This window comes from Gouania willdenowi, chromosome 14 (assembly GCF_900634775.1).
Source record: "Gouania willdenowi chromosome 14, fGouWil2.1, whole genome shotgun sequence".
Taxonomy (NCBI): domain Eukaryota; kingdom Metazoa; phylum Chordata; class Actinopteri; order Blenniiformes; family Gobiesocidae; genus Gouania; species Gouania willdenowi.
Window position 1 is genome coordinate 501,298 of NC_041057.1, and position 18,508 is coordinate 519,805.

Sequence of the window (18,508 nt, forward strand, 5' to 3'; positions counted from 1 at the left end):
GGCTGAGGAAGCAGAGGCGGACGCGCCCATCACCCGGGCTCAAGTCATCGAAGTGGTTGGAAAGCTCCTCGGGGGCAGGGCTCCGGCTGTGGATGAGATTCGTCCTGAGTACCTTAAGTCTCTGGATGTTGTAGGACTGTCTTGGTTGACACGTCTCTGCAACATCGTGTGGCAGTTAGGGACAGTGCCTCTGGATTAGCAGACCGGGGTGGTGGTCCCTCTCTTTAAGAAGGGGGATTGGAGGGTGTGCTCCAACTACAAAGGGATGACACTCCTCAGCCTCCCCGGTAAGGTCTACTCCAGGGTGCTGGAGAGGAGGATCCGGTCGATAGTTGAACCTCGGATTCAGGAGGAACAATGCGGTTTTCGTCCCTGTCATGGCACATTGGATTAGCTCTATACCCTTCATCGAGTGCTCGAGGATTTGTGGGAGTTCGCCCAACCAGTCCACATGTGCTTTGTGGATCTGGAGAAGGCCATGTCCCTCGTGGTGCCCTGTGGGGGGGTGCTCCGAGAGTATGGGGTCCGGGGCCTTTTGCTAAGGGCTGTCCGTTCCCTGTATGCAGGAGCCTGGTTCGCATTGCCGGCAGTAAGTCAGACCTGTTTCTAGCGCATGTTGGTCTCCACCAGAGCTGCCCTTTGTCACCGGTTCTGTTCATCATTTTTATGGACAGAATTTCTAGGTGTAGCCAGGGACCTGAGGGGGTCTGATTTGGGAACCTCAGGATTTCATCTCTGCTGTTTGCAGATGATGTTGTTCTGTTGGCTTCATCAAATCAGGACCTTCAGCGTGCACTGGGGTGGTTTGCAGCAGAGTGTGAAGCGACCGGGATGAGGATCAGCACCTCTCTGGGTCGGTGGAGAGTCCTTGCCTCAAGTGGAGGAGTTCAAGTATCTCGGGGTCTTGTTCACGAGTGAGGGTCAAATGGAGCGTGAGATCGATAGACAGATCGGTGAGGCGTCAGCAGTGATCCGGTCGCTTTATCGGACTGTTGTGGTGAAGAGGGAGCTGAGTCGGGGGGCAAAGCTCTCAATTTACCGATCGATCTACATTCCTACCCTCAGCTATGGTTATGAGATTTGGTTAATGACTGAAAGGACAAGATCGCGGATACAGGCGGCCGAATTGAGTTTCATTCGCAGGGTGGCTGGACGCACCCTTCGAGATAGGGTGAAAAGCTCAGTCACTCGGGAGGAGCTCGGAGTAGAGTCGCTGCTCCTTCACGTCGAAAGGAGTCAGCTGAGGTGGCTCAGGCAACTGTTTCGGATGAAACAGGACACGCTGGAGGGACTATGTCTCTGAGCTGGCCTAGTGTTGCCTCGGGGTCCCCCCCAGAACGGCTGGAGGAGGTGTGTGTGGATCGGGAGGTCTGGGCATCACTGCTGAGACTGCTGCCTCCACGACCCAGCCCCGGATAAAAGCGGAAGAAAATGGATGGATGGATGGATATATATATATATATATATACTGTATATAGAGAGAGAGATACACACTATGTATATTATACACACATATATAAAGAGTAGTCAATTATGTCCAAATGAGTATGTATTTGAAGATTGGATGTACATAGAGGTGTACATACTCTGTACTCTGTAGTGTTATAAAGGGGTTTATTTATGGGTGCAAATTAAAATAGTGTGTGTGATTTTTCTGGTTTAATTATATGAGACATGAACATGATAAATGTGTTTGTTTTTTTTTACTCATTTTTAGGTTTTTTTTGTTTGGTGTATTTTTCTGTAATGTTTGTTTTTTGGAGTCATGTGTATTTTTCTATCTTTCTGTTGTCTTTTTTGTGCATTTTTGTATAATTATTGTTTTTTGTTGCCATTGTAGTGATTCTGGAATCATTTTGTGTATTGTTTGTATAAATATTTAGTTTTGTGTATTTTGACTCCTTTTCATATTTTTGCTGTCGTTTGCTGTATTCTTCTGTAATGTATAATTTTTGGAGTCATTTTGTATAATTTTTTGTGCATTTCTATTGTTGTTTTGTGTACTTTTTTGTATAAATATTGTTTATTTTATTTTACTAGACAGGTTTATGTCTGGTGTGTGTGTGTGTGTGTGTGTGTGTGTGTGTGTGTGTGTGTGTGTGTGTGTGTGTGTGTGTGTGTGTGTGTGTTACCTGCATGAGCTGCTGTTTCTCCTTTTCTCCAGAGCTGATGGCGTCTCTGATGGAGCGTACCTCACTGAGGATGGCCTGAGCCTCCTGGGGGCGGTACCCGCACGGACTGTTGGACACCTTCTCATCGATCCTGGGAGACACACACACTAACATCTTAGCTTTAGCTTGTTGCATTTAACCTTTAGCATTTAGCCTTTAGCATTTAGCCTGCATCATTTAACCTGTAGCCTTTAGCATTTAACCTGTAGCATTTAGCCTGTAGCCTTTAGCATATAGCCTTTAGCATTTAACCTGTAGCCTTTAGCATTTAACCTGTATCCTTTAGCATTTAACCTGTAGCCTTTAGCATTTAGAGTGCATCATTTAACCTGGAGCCTTTAACATTTAACCTGCATCATTTAACCTGAAGCCTTTAGCATTTAACCTGTAGCCTGTAGCATTGAGCCTGTAGCCTGTAGCATTGAGCCTGTAGCATTTAACCTGTAGCCTTTAGCATTTTGCCTGTAGCATTTAACCTGTAGCCTGTAGCATTTAGCTTGTATCCTGTAGCATTTAGCCTGTAACCTGTAGCATTCATCCTGTAGCCTTTAGCATTTAGCCTGTATCATTTAACCTGTAGCCTTTAGCATTTAACCTGTAGCCTGCAGCATTGAGCCTGTAGCCTGCAGCATTTAGCCTGCATCATTTAACCTGTAGCCTGTAGCATTTAGCCTGTAACCTTTAGCATTTAGCCTTTAGCATTGAACCTGTAGCCTTTAGCATTCAACCTGCATCATTTAACCGGTAGCCTTTAGCATTTAACCTGAAGCCTGTAGCATTGAGCCTGTAACATTTAGCCTGTAGCATTTAACCTGTAGCCTGTAGCATTTAGCATTTAGCATTCAACCTGCATCATTTAACCGGTAGCCTTTAGCATTTAACCTGTAGCCTGTAGCATTTAACCTGTAGCCTTTAGCATTTTGCCTGTAGCATTTAGCATTTATCCTGTAGCATTTATCCTGTAAACTGTAGCCTTTAACTTGTAGCCTGTAGCATTTAGCCCATTTATTGTAACCTCTTTTCACCAAATTTCATGATTATTTAACCACATTCACCATTTGTCATTCCCATTATTTGCCAGTTTGAACTAATTGTTCGTACTTTTTAAATTAAATTACCCCAACACCTCCTCCCTTCATTTCTGCCACTTTTAAACCAATATTTACACTTTTTTTTTTAACCTTTTTTATCACTTGTTCTGTCTGTTTTTATCCACTCTAATTTACAACTTTTAACCAATTTCTGTGGTTTTTAAAATCCCATTTCACCTCATTTTCTACCATTTTTGGTCACTTTGAACCATTTTTATTAGTGATTAAAACCATGATTTCCATCTTTAAGATGACTATAAAAATAATAAACGTTCCTGGATAACAGTGGATATTATTCAGATGAATAAATAAATGTGGTTATCACAGATTCATAGAACAATAGACCATCATTTTACTGACTTTATGGATGGACCCCAAAAATCTCTCCTTTATTCCCCCTTATAGATGGTCCTGTCTCCACATGACTGTTCTTCAATGTTCATGTCTGTGTTCAACCACCTTCAGCTACCTTTAGTTTATGGGCTGCAGGATGACAAGGTTCAGAACCACCGGTTTAACTAACACACACACACACGCGCACACGCACAAAGACACACACACAGAGAGAGAGGTGAGCATTCATCCAACAACCTGAGCGTCCACATTCCTCAGAATGAGAGCAGAGGGAGGGTGTGGAGGAGGAACGGAGAGAATGAGGAAGTGCAGCAGGGGGAGGGAGCAGTGATCACATGACTAAATCAACCAATTATTGCTCTGCACAGAGACCTCATTAACATTATTTACTATTATTAACGTGTTACTATCAGATTATATTCATTATTTTAACTTAATAAGTTAAATAAATATATATTGATATAAGTGCACTTATCACCTATGCATTAAAAAGTCACAGTGAGTATTGACTAGTTTACTTTCAAACAGAATACAGCGTTTAGTTTATGGGTTGTTGTTTGATTTAAAGTAAATTAACTTAGTGAATGTTTTGATTTAAAAATGAATGAGACTATAGATAATCTATAGACGTTCAGATGTTCACAGAGTGTGACGTGTTATCAGCTACAGTCTAGCTCTGAGTGACGCTGTGCAGGACACACTGAGAGGAATGTAGACACACACACACACACACACACACACACACTCCTACTACTATAGACACACACACACACACACACACACACGCACACTCCTACTACTATAGACACACACACACACACACACACTCCTACTACTATAGACACACACACACACACACACTTCTATAGACACACGCACACACACACACACACACACTCCTACTACTATAGACACACGCGCACACACTCCTACTACTATAGACACACGCGCGCGCACACACACACACACACACACACACACACACACACACACTCCTACTACTATAGACACACGCGCGCACACACACACACACACACACACACACACACACACACACACACACACACACACACTCCTACTACTATAGACACACGCGCACACACACTCCTACTACTATAGACACACGCACACACACACACACACTCCTACTACTATAGACACACGCGCGCACACACACACACACACACACACACACTCCTACTACTATAGACACACGCGCACACACACTCCTACTACTATAGACACACGCACACACACACACACACACACACACTCCTACTACTATAGACACACGCACACACACACACACACTCCTACTACTATAGACACACGCACACACACACACACACACACACTCCTACTACTATAGACACACGCGCACACACACACACACACACTCCTACTACTATAGACACACGCACACACACACACACACACTCCTACTACTATAGACACACACACTCACTCTCTGAGCGTCTGAAAGCCCTGCTGCTTGTACTGCAGGTCCTGCTTCATAGATGCCAAATCTCTCTTCAGCTGGTTCACCTGAAACCAGGAAACACAGAGTCAGGAACAAGACCAGTACCAGGAACCAGTCTGAGACCAGTACCAGGAACCAGTCTGAGACCAGTACCAGGAACCAGTCTGAGACCAGTACCAGGAACCAGTCTGAGACCAGTACCAGGAACCAGTCTGAGACCAGTACCAGGAACCAGTCTGAGACCAGTACCAGGAACCAGTCTGAGACCAGTACCAGGAACCAGTCGATGACGATAAATAAGTGAAACTGGTTTGTGTTCTAGAGACACTTACGCGGCTCTTGGCGGTGGCGATCTCTGCTTTGAGGATCTCGGGGTCATATTTACTGGAGGACGAGGACCTGGAGTTGACTGGAGGGAAACACATGGTTCAGGTGTTACAGAGCGACTGATCGTGGTGTTATCCTGTGACCTGTGAATAATAATAACAATTATGCTCACGGCTGCTCTGGGACGTGGACTTGTCCCTCTTGTCCCTCCAGGTGTCGTGGAGCTGCTGGTACTCCTGCTGGGCCAGCCTCAGACGCTGCTCCTTCACCTGGTAGATCTCCCTCTGGGCGCTGAGGGCGTCACCCGCCACCGACAGGTAGTCGTGGAGCATGGCTTCCTGCTCACGCTGCCACTGCACCCGAGGGTCCTCCAGCTGGGTGCGCTCTGTGGGGACACGCACAATCAGCCTCCGCACACGCACACGCACACACACACACACACACACACGCCCACTCACTGGTGTTGTGGTCCACATAGTACGGGCCGACCACAGGGTCGTAGACCTCCTCCCAGCCCACAGGAAGTTCATCCCCGTTACAGTCAGCAAAGGTCAGAGGTTTGGTCTGCCTGAAGGACACAAATAGGAGGGTTATTTTTATTTAGTTTTTTATTTTCCAAACATGAGACACTGAAATCAACACAAAGAAAGTAATAATCCATATATATATATATCATTATCATTATCATGAACATGCTCAAAAACGAATAGGAAGAAGTATAAAAACGTATTGTGTGTCTCACACACACACACACGTATCAGCCGTGCGCATGCACATAATCCATCACAGGTTGTTGAGAGATAAAAAAGAGAACCTGAAGTAACATGAAAAATAAACATTTTGTAAAACCAGAGTTCCATCTGTCTCTCTAAACGTCTCTGTGTGCATTCAGTAAACATATCCTACCCCCTAATCTCTATTATACATGTATACACACATGCATACACACACGCACACACTTAATTTCCTACGTACAACTCTATATGATTGGCAATATGGTGATATAGTCAATCAATCAATCAATCTTTATTTGTATAGCGCCAAATCATAACCAATGGTATCTCAAGGCACTTTACAGTAGAGCAGTCTTAAGGACGGACTCTTCATTTTATGGATACACACATATGCATATATACGTATATACACATACATATGTATCCCACACCCAACATGAATTCATCATGGCGGCAAGGAAAACCTTCTGTTAAGCAGCAGGAACCTTGTGTGGATCCCATTCCTATGATGAACAGCCATCCACGTTATGCTGTGTTGGGTGTGTGCAGAGGAAAGGGTTTTATTCTGAAGGTATCGGATGGTTGTGTGCTTTATTCTGAAGGGTCAGAGCTGATACATCGCTGTCTGTGTGAGGACAGAAACTGAACGTCTCCTTTTTCAGCTGATGAATAATGAACAGACCACCTCAGCTCCTCACTGTCACTCACAGACAGACAGACAGACAGACAGACGATCATTAGTTATTGTCATTAATTCATATTATTTATTTAATCAATAATTTGACTAAATGTTGACAGTAAATAATACATAAATAAATATTTGACATTTTCACATTTAAAGGTTTGTCTTTAATTCTCAATAAAAAATAAAAATAAAAATGTACTAATGGCTACCAAAATACCTTTGTTTTATAAATTAAAATGTATTCTTCTCCTTCTTTCTTAATTGTTTTTGCAAAATTGTATTATTTTTATTTAAATAAAAAAAATTGATCATCCAGGAGGAAATCTTCATCTTTTTCTTAAGATATGAAGCACAAAACCATTATTGTGATAGTTTTGGTGAGTTCGTGTAGTTGTACACATCACATGTTAATCTGTTAATCTTTGTTCTTTAGTTATTCTGTTTTAAAATCATAAATAAATGGTGTGGTTACTTTATTTTACTAACTTAAAACTAAAACAGAAATACAGAAACAACAAAAACCAAACAAGCAGCATTTTTCAATTTCAAAATTAAATCTTGTTCTGTTTGAAATATTTGGATATTTAAAGGAAAATATGACGAGAGCTTCAGGTTTAATCTCACCACACAGACTTTTACTACTGGACAAAAAAGAAGCAATGCATGACTGACATTACTGATGAACTGATGAACAGAAACGTTATTAATAAACATGCACATGATATGTGATTAAAGAGAGCAGAGGTGATGTAATGAATCTACTGGTGCTCCTTGTTTCTTATGATCAAGAAATCTATTGTTCCTCACAGTCGATAGTCAGTCTCCAGATTATCTGGATACTATTTGGACCATAACACAATAAAACAAAACATAAACGTGAGGAGATAAAACATCCACAGAGAGAACCAGAAAACTGATCAAATAAATGCTAAACAGAACCTGGTCCAGGACCTAATTCCCCGTAAATATACAAATATATTTAATATAATATTTAATATTTATGAAAATCTCATCTAAAGTGAAGTATTTTATTTCATTAGAATGAATCTGTACGACCTACCAGTAAAAAGATTGGTAGAGGTCATGACCTCACAAAGAAAATAAATAATAATAATTTTTCTATAACTTGGCCACATATTGACATCCAGTGCTCAGACTGGTACCATTGAACAACATTTCCTTTCAATGTGTAACCTTGACCTTTGCTCAAGGTCATATATAAGGTCAAGGTCAGTCTTCTGTTTTTCCTGCATTTTTACTTTCAATTGAATTAGTAAAAAAAAACAAACTTGTCAACAAATCCAGATAGATGTTGTCATTTTTGCCAATTTCTTAAACTATTACAGTGCCTGTCAGAAGTATGTATTCATATAGTGGGAGGAGCTTAAGTAGAGTTGTCAATTATGTCCAAATGAGTATGTGTTTGAAGGTTGTATGTACATAGAGGTGTACATACTCTGTACTCTGTAGTGTTATAAAGGGTTTATTTGTGGGTGTAAAATAAAATAGTGTGTGTGATTTATCTGGTTTATTTCTATGGCACATGAACATGATAAATGTTTTTACTCATTTTTGAATTTTTTTTGTTTGGTGTATTTTTCTGTAATGTAGGTTTTTTTAGAGTCATTTTGTGTATTTTTGTATCTTTTTGGTGTAGTTTTGTGCATTTATGTTGTCATTTTGTGTACTTTTTGTATAAATATTTAGTTTTGTGTATTTTCATATTTCTGTTGTTTTGTGTACTTTTCTGTAATATATGTTTTTCTGAGTCATTTTGTATATTTTTGTGCATTTCTGTTGTTGTTTTGTGTACTTTTTATATAAATATTGTTTCATTTTATTTTACTCATAGTACAATATAGTATAGTATATTTTTATTATACCTTATGTGTGGTGGGGGCGTGCTTTAAGATATGTGTGTGTGTGTCTCACACACACACAAGTATCAGCCGTGCGCATGCACATAATCCGTCACAGGTTGTTGAGAGATAAAAAGAGAACCTGAAGTAACATGAAAAATAAATGTTTTGTAAAACCAGAGTTCCATCTGTCTCTCTAAACGTCTGTGTGCGTTCAGTATGTACATCCCAGTGTAGTGTAGAGCAAACCTACCGTGAAAGTTTCCTACGGTAAACAATGGGCATGTGCACCTGGCAAACTGCGCATGCATGTCCATCATGTTTGAAAAAGGTAATATTCTATCCTTTAATTTTTAGGGTTAGAATTAGTGTTTATCATAATAGGAAAATTTAAGGTAGCAAAACATCGTACGTAAGTGTGTTAATATTTACTACGCTATTAGGAGGCTTTTACGCGTAGGATTATTTTTCACTACACCGGCACACACACACACACACACACACACACACACACACACACACGGCTGATGCATGTGCGTCAGCCATGTGTGTGTGTGTACATTGTAACTGCTAGCATCTTTCTTAGCACATAGATTAGTATAAGAAGAAACACTCACCCTTGCACAGAACAAACAATAATCATAGTAGAGCTGTGTTGTGGATCCATCCGCTCACTAAAACGTTATATTCCTCTGTCTACAATCAGAATGTTGGTGATATGGTCGGCTAACGACCGTCAGCACAGCCACCGCCCACAGTCATGGAGACGAAGGAGGAAGTCGAGCCCAGTTTTGGATCAGGGGAATAATATTAAATAACCATGAAATATTAACTTAAATAACTTTTAGCAGTACAAAAACATTTTTAATATTCATTTTTAATATTGACCTTTTCTTAAACCAAAACAAACTGCGACACAGTGACGTCATGACCCAGTGACCCGGCACCGGAAGTATCGTGCTCAATACCGAGAGGGAGCTGTAATCTTAGAATTAAAATGAATGTTTCAAAAGTTTTGCTACACCAAATTACTCCAAAATAACAGATGCACACACTTGTGGTATTTGGAAGCCATTGACAAAGTTTCAGGTCGAACAGACACCATGTCAGAGAGATATTCGCTCCACACACGCACGCACACCTTTCTTACATTATACTATAGAAATAGATTTTCAATTGCCAAATACATATTCGCATTGCAAATACAGGTCTTGCCTAGTTCTGTTTTTGGTTTTTCTGTATTTCTCTTTAGGTTTTAAGTCAGTAAAACAAAATGACCACAGAGTTTATTTGTTATTTTGATTTGGTTTTAAAATGGAATAACCAAAGAATGAATGGTACATATATTCCTGAGCAGAGCATTGTTCATTAATGATCCAATCATTTTAAATTCTTATGTAAGCTGTGATCCTGCATCACATGAAGAGCCGTGTGCTCTAAGCAGCTCTAAGCAGATTACTGAGCCTGGAAAAAGCCTCAAACTGGGCAAAAAAACAGGTTTTTAAAGCAGGCACGAGTCCTTTACAGCAGTGTTTCTCAAAGGGGGGCACGTGTACCCCTAGGGGTACATAATGGCACTAAAGGGGGTACTAGAGAGAGAGAGAATACGTTTATTTTTAGTTCAAAATTATAATCGTACTAAATATTACTAGCAAATCACAAAACGACAACAAAAACACACTAAATGAGAGAAAAATACCTTGAATAATAAAAAGAACAAACAACAACAAAATCACATACACTATCAGAGAATAATACTTACTGTTACCAGCAACACACAAAACAACAACAAATACACACTAAATGAGAGGAAAATATAGAAGATCCCTACAAAATAGGGCTGGGCAATATATCGAGATTCAAGATATATCAAGTTCTCTATTTTGGCGATATAGAAAATGACAATATCACCTATATTGAGATATACATATATATGTATATATACATATATATATACATATATATATATATATATGAATCATGCAAGTATTTAATATTATTCATAGAATACAGTTAAACCGTGTCCTTCACAATTTTTCCAACTTTATGAGATATATTTTATAGCTATAGTCGTTTTAGGGGCTTCTGCTTTTGTTAGCTCTCAGAACCACAGGAAAAGCTCAGTTTGATGGATTGGACAGTGCGTCCTAACCTAAACCTCCCATTGAACAAGCCACACTACACAACTCACTCACACGTGCTGTCCCTGAGGCCAAAAGCAACACATATTGATCAGCTGTATGGTAATAATCGAGCCTGTGTGGCTTTTTTCATCAGCAAAAACTTTAAGAGTTAAAAATATCAACATTTATAATGTATATTAAGGCTGAACGATTAATTCACTACTGTGATAACATAACCTCAGACACAGGACATTTTTTTTTCCGTCTCCATCATTTGAATGATATATATGTTCACCAATCAGAATTACAGAGAACCCGCCTTCCTGGGCTGCTGGCCAATCAGAGATGGTTACAGGACACATGCCCTACAGTGAGTCTCTGAGTGTGCCAACATCTACACTAGGGTCTATAAAATCTATGTTAATGGAATCAAACAATGAAAACAGAATCTACCGTTGAACGTGGGAATGGATAGAATCAGGTTGAGAAAAAGGACTTTTGGGGAAATATTCTGACCCCCAGTGTTGAAATAACTGCTGCATTTATTTTTGTTTATTCATTACAGTCTGGAATGATGTCATTAGGTTCATTTAAATAAAGTTTATCAAAACTTAATCAATAAACCTGATTAGATTCAGTAAACCATTGATCCCTCAGGGTAAATATGGTGACATTAATGTTGTTCTCATACATCTTTATATAACATGTAAATAATTAAAAAGGAGCAGTCACAATAGTCCATGTCACTATAACTTAAAACTACCTTTTAATTGTATCTTACTCATTATTTTATAGATACAATTTTGTTCAATTATGGGTTTTTTATTTATTTTGTTTCCTCACCGGACTTAAAACTATTTTTTTGAATTTTTTTTTTTTAATATTTCTGGAAAAAAAATGAATTTAAAAAAATGTTTTTGGAAAACACGAAATTTAAAAAAAAAATTGCATAAGCATTTAAATGTACAAAATATTTTTAAAAGTCATAAATTGAATCGCAATATCTGTCAGAAAAATCGAAATTTGGTTTTTTTGTCAAAATTGTGCAGCCCTATCGTATACCACCATTTTTAGAAAAAATATGGAGTTTTGATCCATATGACTCAGCATTACACAAAAAATAACAAAGAAACATACAAAATGACACCATAAACACACACAGAGAGATTAATATGAATAATAACACATCAGAATGACAACAACAACACAGAAAACAAGAGAAAAATATTCTGAAAACAATATACAAACAACAACAAAAAACACAAAATGATGATAGAAATGATGTTGATTAGAACATGCACTGAAAATAGAAAAGTCAGTGTTGGTTCCACATCAGGAGGAGGAGACAGAAATAAATCTATTGAGGAAAACCTAAATACTGTTTTATTCACTTATTTAAAATGTGTTATCACTCATTCATTCCATTATTACAGGTTGTTTTTCACTGAGATAAACGTGGTAGAATTATACTTAGATTTAAAAGTTAGAGAAAGAGGAACTAGAGACAGAAAAGTTTGAGAACCACAGGTTTACAACCTTCAGGTCCCCATGAGGTAAACAGCATGGCTGAGTGCTGACTCACAGCACACACACACACACACAACACACACACACACACACACACACACACACACACACACACACACACACACACACACACACACACACACACACACACACACACACACACACACACACCACACACTCACTCACTCTCTAAAGGAGCTCAGGGTCCCTGCACACTAAGCACTGCAGCATCACCTGGGTTTGCATGTTCTCCTGCCTGCAGTCCTTACTCAGGGCACGAGCCTCGTTAGTTACAGAGCTGTTTGTTTCTCATAATGTGGTTGGACTTCATTCCACCCAGTGTTTTCACATGACGACACACACACACACACACTTTTCCACATTTTCACTAAGGTAATTAACATGTAATTAAACTGCCACAGACGGATAAAGAATAGATGTGTTCCTGTCCTTTGTCATCAGTCCACGTTTGGTTAGCCTAGCATGTAGCGGCGTAGTCTCAACAAGGTCAAAGGGTAAAGAGGCGGAGCTATGATGTCCCTATTTGTTTGTTCTATCTGTCTGAGCTGAGAGTGAGAAAGTGAGCAAAGCAGTTTTTAAAGGGTTAAAGCTGAGCCGTGGGTAAGGAGTGTGTGTTGGTTACGCATTAAAATACACACACTGAGTTTGGATGTAAGTGAAGCTACAGCAGAGCCTCACGCTGAACTTTGACCTCCTGCACCTTGGCAGGCAGTGAAAGGAGAACAGGCTGAATCAGACTGTGTGTGTGTGTGTGTGTGTGTGTGTGTGTGTGTGTGTGTGTGTGTGTGTGTGTGTGTGTGTGTGTGTGTGAGAAAGGAATGTGTGCTGTTGTTCTCTGTCTTCAGTGCATTTTAAATCATTGGAACACACACACACACACACGCACGCACGCACGCACGCACGCACGCACGCACGCACGGTAAAATAATAATCATTTCACCATCAAAAGTCTCAGTGTTGTTTTTTAAGGAGGTAAACAAAGATGTTTTGTTTGTTAGATGTTATAGTTTTCAATAAAGCAAAAAAAATTCCTTCAAAGTCACTGACAGACGTTTTTTTTAGAAAAATCCTCTTTTCTCAGCTTTTTGCTCTGAAACTGGTGATTTGTGTAAAACTTGTTCTATTCAACGGCTGATTACAGGAAAATTAAACAAACTACAAACATTTTTATAACAGTACAGACTTCAATCTTTCAGATTGTCATCGTACAAAAAATTCTGTGGGTCTTTAAAAATCAGTCAAAATGCTGTAAAACGGTTGGCACTGAATGAGTTAAAGTGAAATAAAAGTGTCTCTCACACACAAATACACACTAGAGGTTTATTCCATAGAGTAGTTTATGTTCAAACTCTGAGTATGTTCAGGCTCAAATGAGGGAAACTCTGAGTATCTCATTCCTAAACTCGAGGTATGTTCTTCTATGAGGCTGTTACCATGGTAACGTTGTCTATGAACTAAACCTGCTTCCTGGCAGGTTTAGTCTAAGAAACCCTGGGTTTCTATTTGGCTCCGCCCACCTGAACACTGCTTCCCTCCCAGCAAAGATGCCCCGCCTCCACACACAATATATTATATATTATTCCCCGGACGTCACGTCACTGGAGCAATGAAGTGATGAAGCGACCAAATACGGGGAGAGATTCGTCTCAAAAATATTTACATGTATTTCATAGATTTTCACAAGTGTTTTCTCATGTAACTCATGTGTATTTATCATGAATTATTATCTGTAAATCTGCAAGTGTTCTTGTGGATTGAGAAAAGTGTGTTTGTGGATCGGCCCGCGTGTGAATTGATTTTTGAGACAAACGTAACGCAGCATCGCTCAAATCCGCACACGCACGCACTCTAGGGGGCAGTAATGAGGCATTTACCGACACAAATAACAGACACTGCAAGAATGTCTAATAACGTTATAACCCTTTTCCCGTTTGCGTAAATGTGGTATCGGTCTTCAAGGCAGAAAGACCGAGTTAGCTGCTAAAGCTAATGCTGCTAAAGCTAATGCTGCACCCGAGCTGAAAATTCTGTTTTTCTGACTTTTCAAACAGTTTCAGCTGATGGAGTTACTCCAGTTCACTTATGGACATGTCCATCTTGTGCACTTGCTTCTAATTTGTAAATGTATCTAAAATAATATGTTAATAAAAATAATCATGGACCTGGTTAGTGAATGGTGGACCTCATAAATTCACCTTTTCACAGTCAGAACTCATACTGTCCTTTTCACACTCAGACATCTCTCATCCCATCAATAATAACCATATATTTTATTTATAAGCGCCTTTCAAAAACTCCAAAACGCTTTACAGTTGTTAAAATAATTATACAAATCAAAAAATGAAACCAACAACAATAAAGTAAATACAGTAAATATATAACATCTAATCATAAGTTAGTAGGAGTGTAAACAGAGGAGGTCTGTCACTGATAATGTCTATAACATCAGTTTTACTGAAGTTCTCAGATATCAGCATCATTACCAGGTAGAGTCTGAATCCTCCCGCTGGAGACCCAGGTAGTCGGTGTTTTCATCCACCAGGGGTCACCTGTGTGGAAGCGAGAGGACTGCCCTGCCTCCCCTATGCTGCTGAGCTGCTCCATCAGTTTTTAAAAGTGCTCAGATCAGCCGTAAGTGACATCAGAGGAAAACACTGGTCCCTCCCCCAGTCTGAATATAAGGGATGTAACGATTCACTCAACTCCCGATATGATACGATTCACGATACTGGGTTCACGATACGATTCTCTCACGATTTATTTTACAAAATGGGACTGTAGACAAATGATGATTGAAAAATATTCTTTTATTTTTTGGGGGGGAAAAAACTAGAAAATACTGTATTATTTTCCTTCTATTTTTCATTATCAAAAGAATCCCTTGATAAACTATTCAAAACAATGCAATTTAACTAAAAATAAATTTTGAATGAAATAAATAAAGGAATAATACAAATGAAGAAGAAGCCTATTAATTTAAATTCTGGTTCTATAGTAAACAATGCAAAACTGCATAATAGTTCTTTTTCTTTTTAAAAGTGCAACTGAAAATGTATTTTGTGCCTTAACAATTGTGCTTTAAAAAAAAAAAAAAAAAAAAAAAATCAGTCTGCACTGTATTTACATCAGATATTTGTTTGGACCAGCAGAGGGCGCTGGTAACCCAGTGGTCGGTTGGCATGCAGCTAATCTGTGCAGTGAAGAAGAGATGCTATGCTAGCAGACAGAGCTAATAGAAAAACGTGACTTTTACAGATATTCACGTAATAATACAGATATTCTTTCGGTGCTAAAGGGGTAAGGAATCATTTATGAACATGTTTAAGAGTAGAAGGCGGCCAGAAAGAAAGTAGTAGCAGATTCTGCCCGCCGCCTCAGCATTTGAACAAGAGAAGGCTAGATATATAGATGTTTAAAAAAAGTATTACGATTCAATTTTCAGAAAATCAATATCAACCGTGATACCTATGAATCGATTTTTAACTGCCTTACGATTAATCGTTACATCCCTACTATTAAAATACTAACGATCTCTGGAGTAACATTTTAAACTCTGTTAGGTTGTTTACGTTTATATCCCTTTGACCCCCAGGTTGTGCATGTGCAGTTCCAATGTGAAAAGGCTTATTGGTATTCACTGCAGTGTCACCACAATCACTGCAGCCTTCACTTGTCTCCTGCTGATCATAATATAACACTTGATTTGACAAAAGATACTTTTTAATTATGTCTATGTATTTTTTCAGTAACATGTAATACTTTCTAGGCCTGAAGTCAACCAAGGAAATGGTTGGTCGGCCAAAATTATGGCACAGGTAGCGATTAGTCGACCAAAAAAAAATAAAAGGTGGTGTGTTGCAGCTGTCAGTGAACTGTCCTCTGATTGGAGCAGAGACAGAATTAAGACACGCTTGAAGCATCCACTGTTGAATCAATCATTCATCAATCCATATCTCTAGCGCGCCCTGCACACCTGTGTGTTTGACGTGCACTTGTTTCCCCGTGTGCTGATCTGATGACATGAACCGTTGTCTGTTGTGTTAATAAAAGCAGGTTTACCAATAAAACATAAATATGTCATTTATATGAGGAAACAAGTTTTAATTGTAGGGTACTGATATAAATACCTAATGTCTGTCAGACCTGTAGGTTTCAGTTTGGAGTTCGGGTCAAAGTTTGAATAAGGTTCATATCCTAAATGATCTGTGTTTAATCACCAAAAACCAAAACAAAATATTTGTTCTCTCTCTCGGTTGTGCACGTAACTAACCCAAGGTTTCTATACTCAGGGTTGATTGATTCACTCATACCAGCTGTAATGGAATCAGAAACCCAGAGTTTACATCATGGGGTTTGTTGACCCTGAGTTTATGGATAAACTCAGAGTTTGTTGAACCTCCTTTATGGAATACCCCCCTACGCGCGCACACAGCTCTGCGGGTGAACAAACGTCTTTGCGTCACGGTCAGTGAAACATAAATCGCATGACGCAAAGAATCAATAATGAAATTCGTTGCCAACGCTTTTAATAATCAATTTTAATAGATTTGTTGCTGCAACCTTAAAACACAACAGGGCAGTTTAGACACAAACACAGATGTTATGTGACGACAAAACAACAACGACAACAGAATAAAACATTGATTAATTAATTAATGATCCGATCAGTTCTAAAATGAAGGAAAACACACACAACCCCATTCATTCATTCACACGCACGCGCACGCACCTGTCCCGGGGGTCGATCCAGCTCGTGCACTGGTGGATGTGGTCGATGTAATAAACTTTTCCGTCATAGTCCGTGGCCTCCTCCCAGCCGTGGGGCAGAGGCAGCTCCTTCCTCGGCATGTCCCCGAGTCTCCATCAAAGAGGGACCGGACCGGAGGGAACCATCACGGACCGAAGCCTCCTCCCCGCATCCCTGCGCCACATCGGGCCGCGGTGCTCCTCGGATCTCCTCGCGTTCAGGCTGCGGGGTTCGGGGCTTCACCTGAGCAGACCACCATGTCCCCTCATCACCCCCCTCCAACTTATCCCCCAACTTATCCCAACTCAGTCAAAGGCACAAAATGAAGAAACTTTGATCAAAGTGTGGATTATAAAACCATTCCGAGGACGTTTTGTTGGTAAAAAATAATCCCTGTAAGATCCGCGTCCGAGGCTCCAGGCGGCGGGCGGAGGATCCTCAGCGGCCGCAGGAGGCCACCATGTTCGGCTACGGTAACCGAGGCACACGCTCACCGAGCCCGGGCTCCAGGAGGGCACAGACGGACCGCAGCCGGTGAGAAGGGTCGGTAACCGGCTCCAAAGGCCGCACAGAGTCCGGACAGGACCAGCAGAGAGGACCGGGAACAGCACCGGGACCAGGAGCGGGCAGTAGCGGGAGAACCGAACCTTCAGTCTTCAAGCACTTCGGCAGCGACCAATAAAGCTGCCGAATGTTTCCGGAATTTACTGGAGGGACTTTCCGATGAGAAAATAAAAGCAGTACATCAGTCAACAAAATAAAAGCCCAAAAGTGGGATTTTTTTTCTCCTTTCTTTCCTTCTTTTATTATGATTATTATTATTATTATTATTTGGTTTTTTTTGTTTTTTGTTTTTAATTTGTTCACTATAAATAAATACTGAAATCATTCAAATAAAAGTGAAGAAGTTTAGGATTTAAGTGTTTTTACATCTTATTCTATTGAACAATATCACAATAAATACTACAATAAACGCAATAAATATTACCTGAACACAAATTTAAAATGCTGTATTGAGGGTTTTGATCACTTTTATTAATTAAATAAGGTTAAGGTTAATTACTATCTGGGTGTCAAGTGTTTATCGAAGAGGTTTTCCGCTGAGAAAATAAAAGCACTACATCAGTCAACAAAATAAAAGCCTAAAATACAACTTCACACGATTTTTTCCCCTTTTGTTCACAAATTATGTTCATGTTGTTAAAAAAATGTCTAAAAAGTAATGTATTAAATACCAATATTACATTATTTTAAATACACAGCATGTATAAAAACTTTAAATACTGAAATAATTCAAATAAAAGTAAAAAAACAATATGGAATAACTCATTATTTATGAGCACCATTACATTTAAAAATATTCACATTTCATTACAGTTAATAAATCAC

At 39.6% G+C, this 18,508-nt stretch overlaps 1 protein-coding gene across 1 annotated transcript in view; it reads right to left on the reverse strand.

Moving 5' to 3' along the window:
• Positions 1-17,803, reverse strand: part of wwc1 (WW and C2 domain containing 1) — a 32,529-nt gene extending 14,726 nt beyond the window's left edge. The window contains exons 1-6 of the mRNA XM_028466881.1: positions 17,102-17,803; positions 5,882-5,991; positions 5,596-5,808; positions 5,429-5,505; positions 5,082-5,161; positions 2,133-2,262 (exon numbers count right to left, since the gene is read on the reverse strand). Of these exons, the coding sequence (XP_028322682.1) occupies positions 2,133-2,262; positions 5,082-5,161; positions 5,429-5,505; positions 5,596-5,808; positions 5,882-5,991; positions 17,102-17,220 (729 nt within the window). The 5' untranslated portion in view covers positions 17,221-17,803. The remainder of the gene's footprint in view (positions 1-2,132; positions 2,263-5,081; positions 5,162-5,428; positions 5,506-5,595; positions 5,809-5,881; positions 5,992-17,101) is intronic.
• Positions 17,804-18,508: the final 705 nt, after the last annotated feature.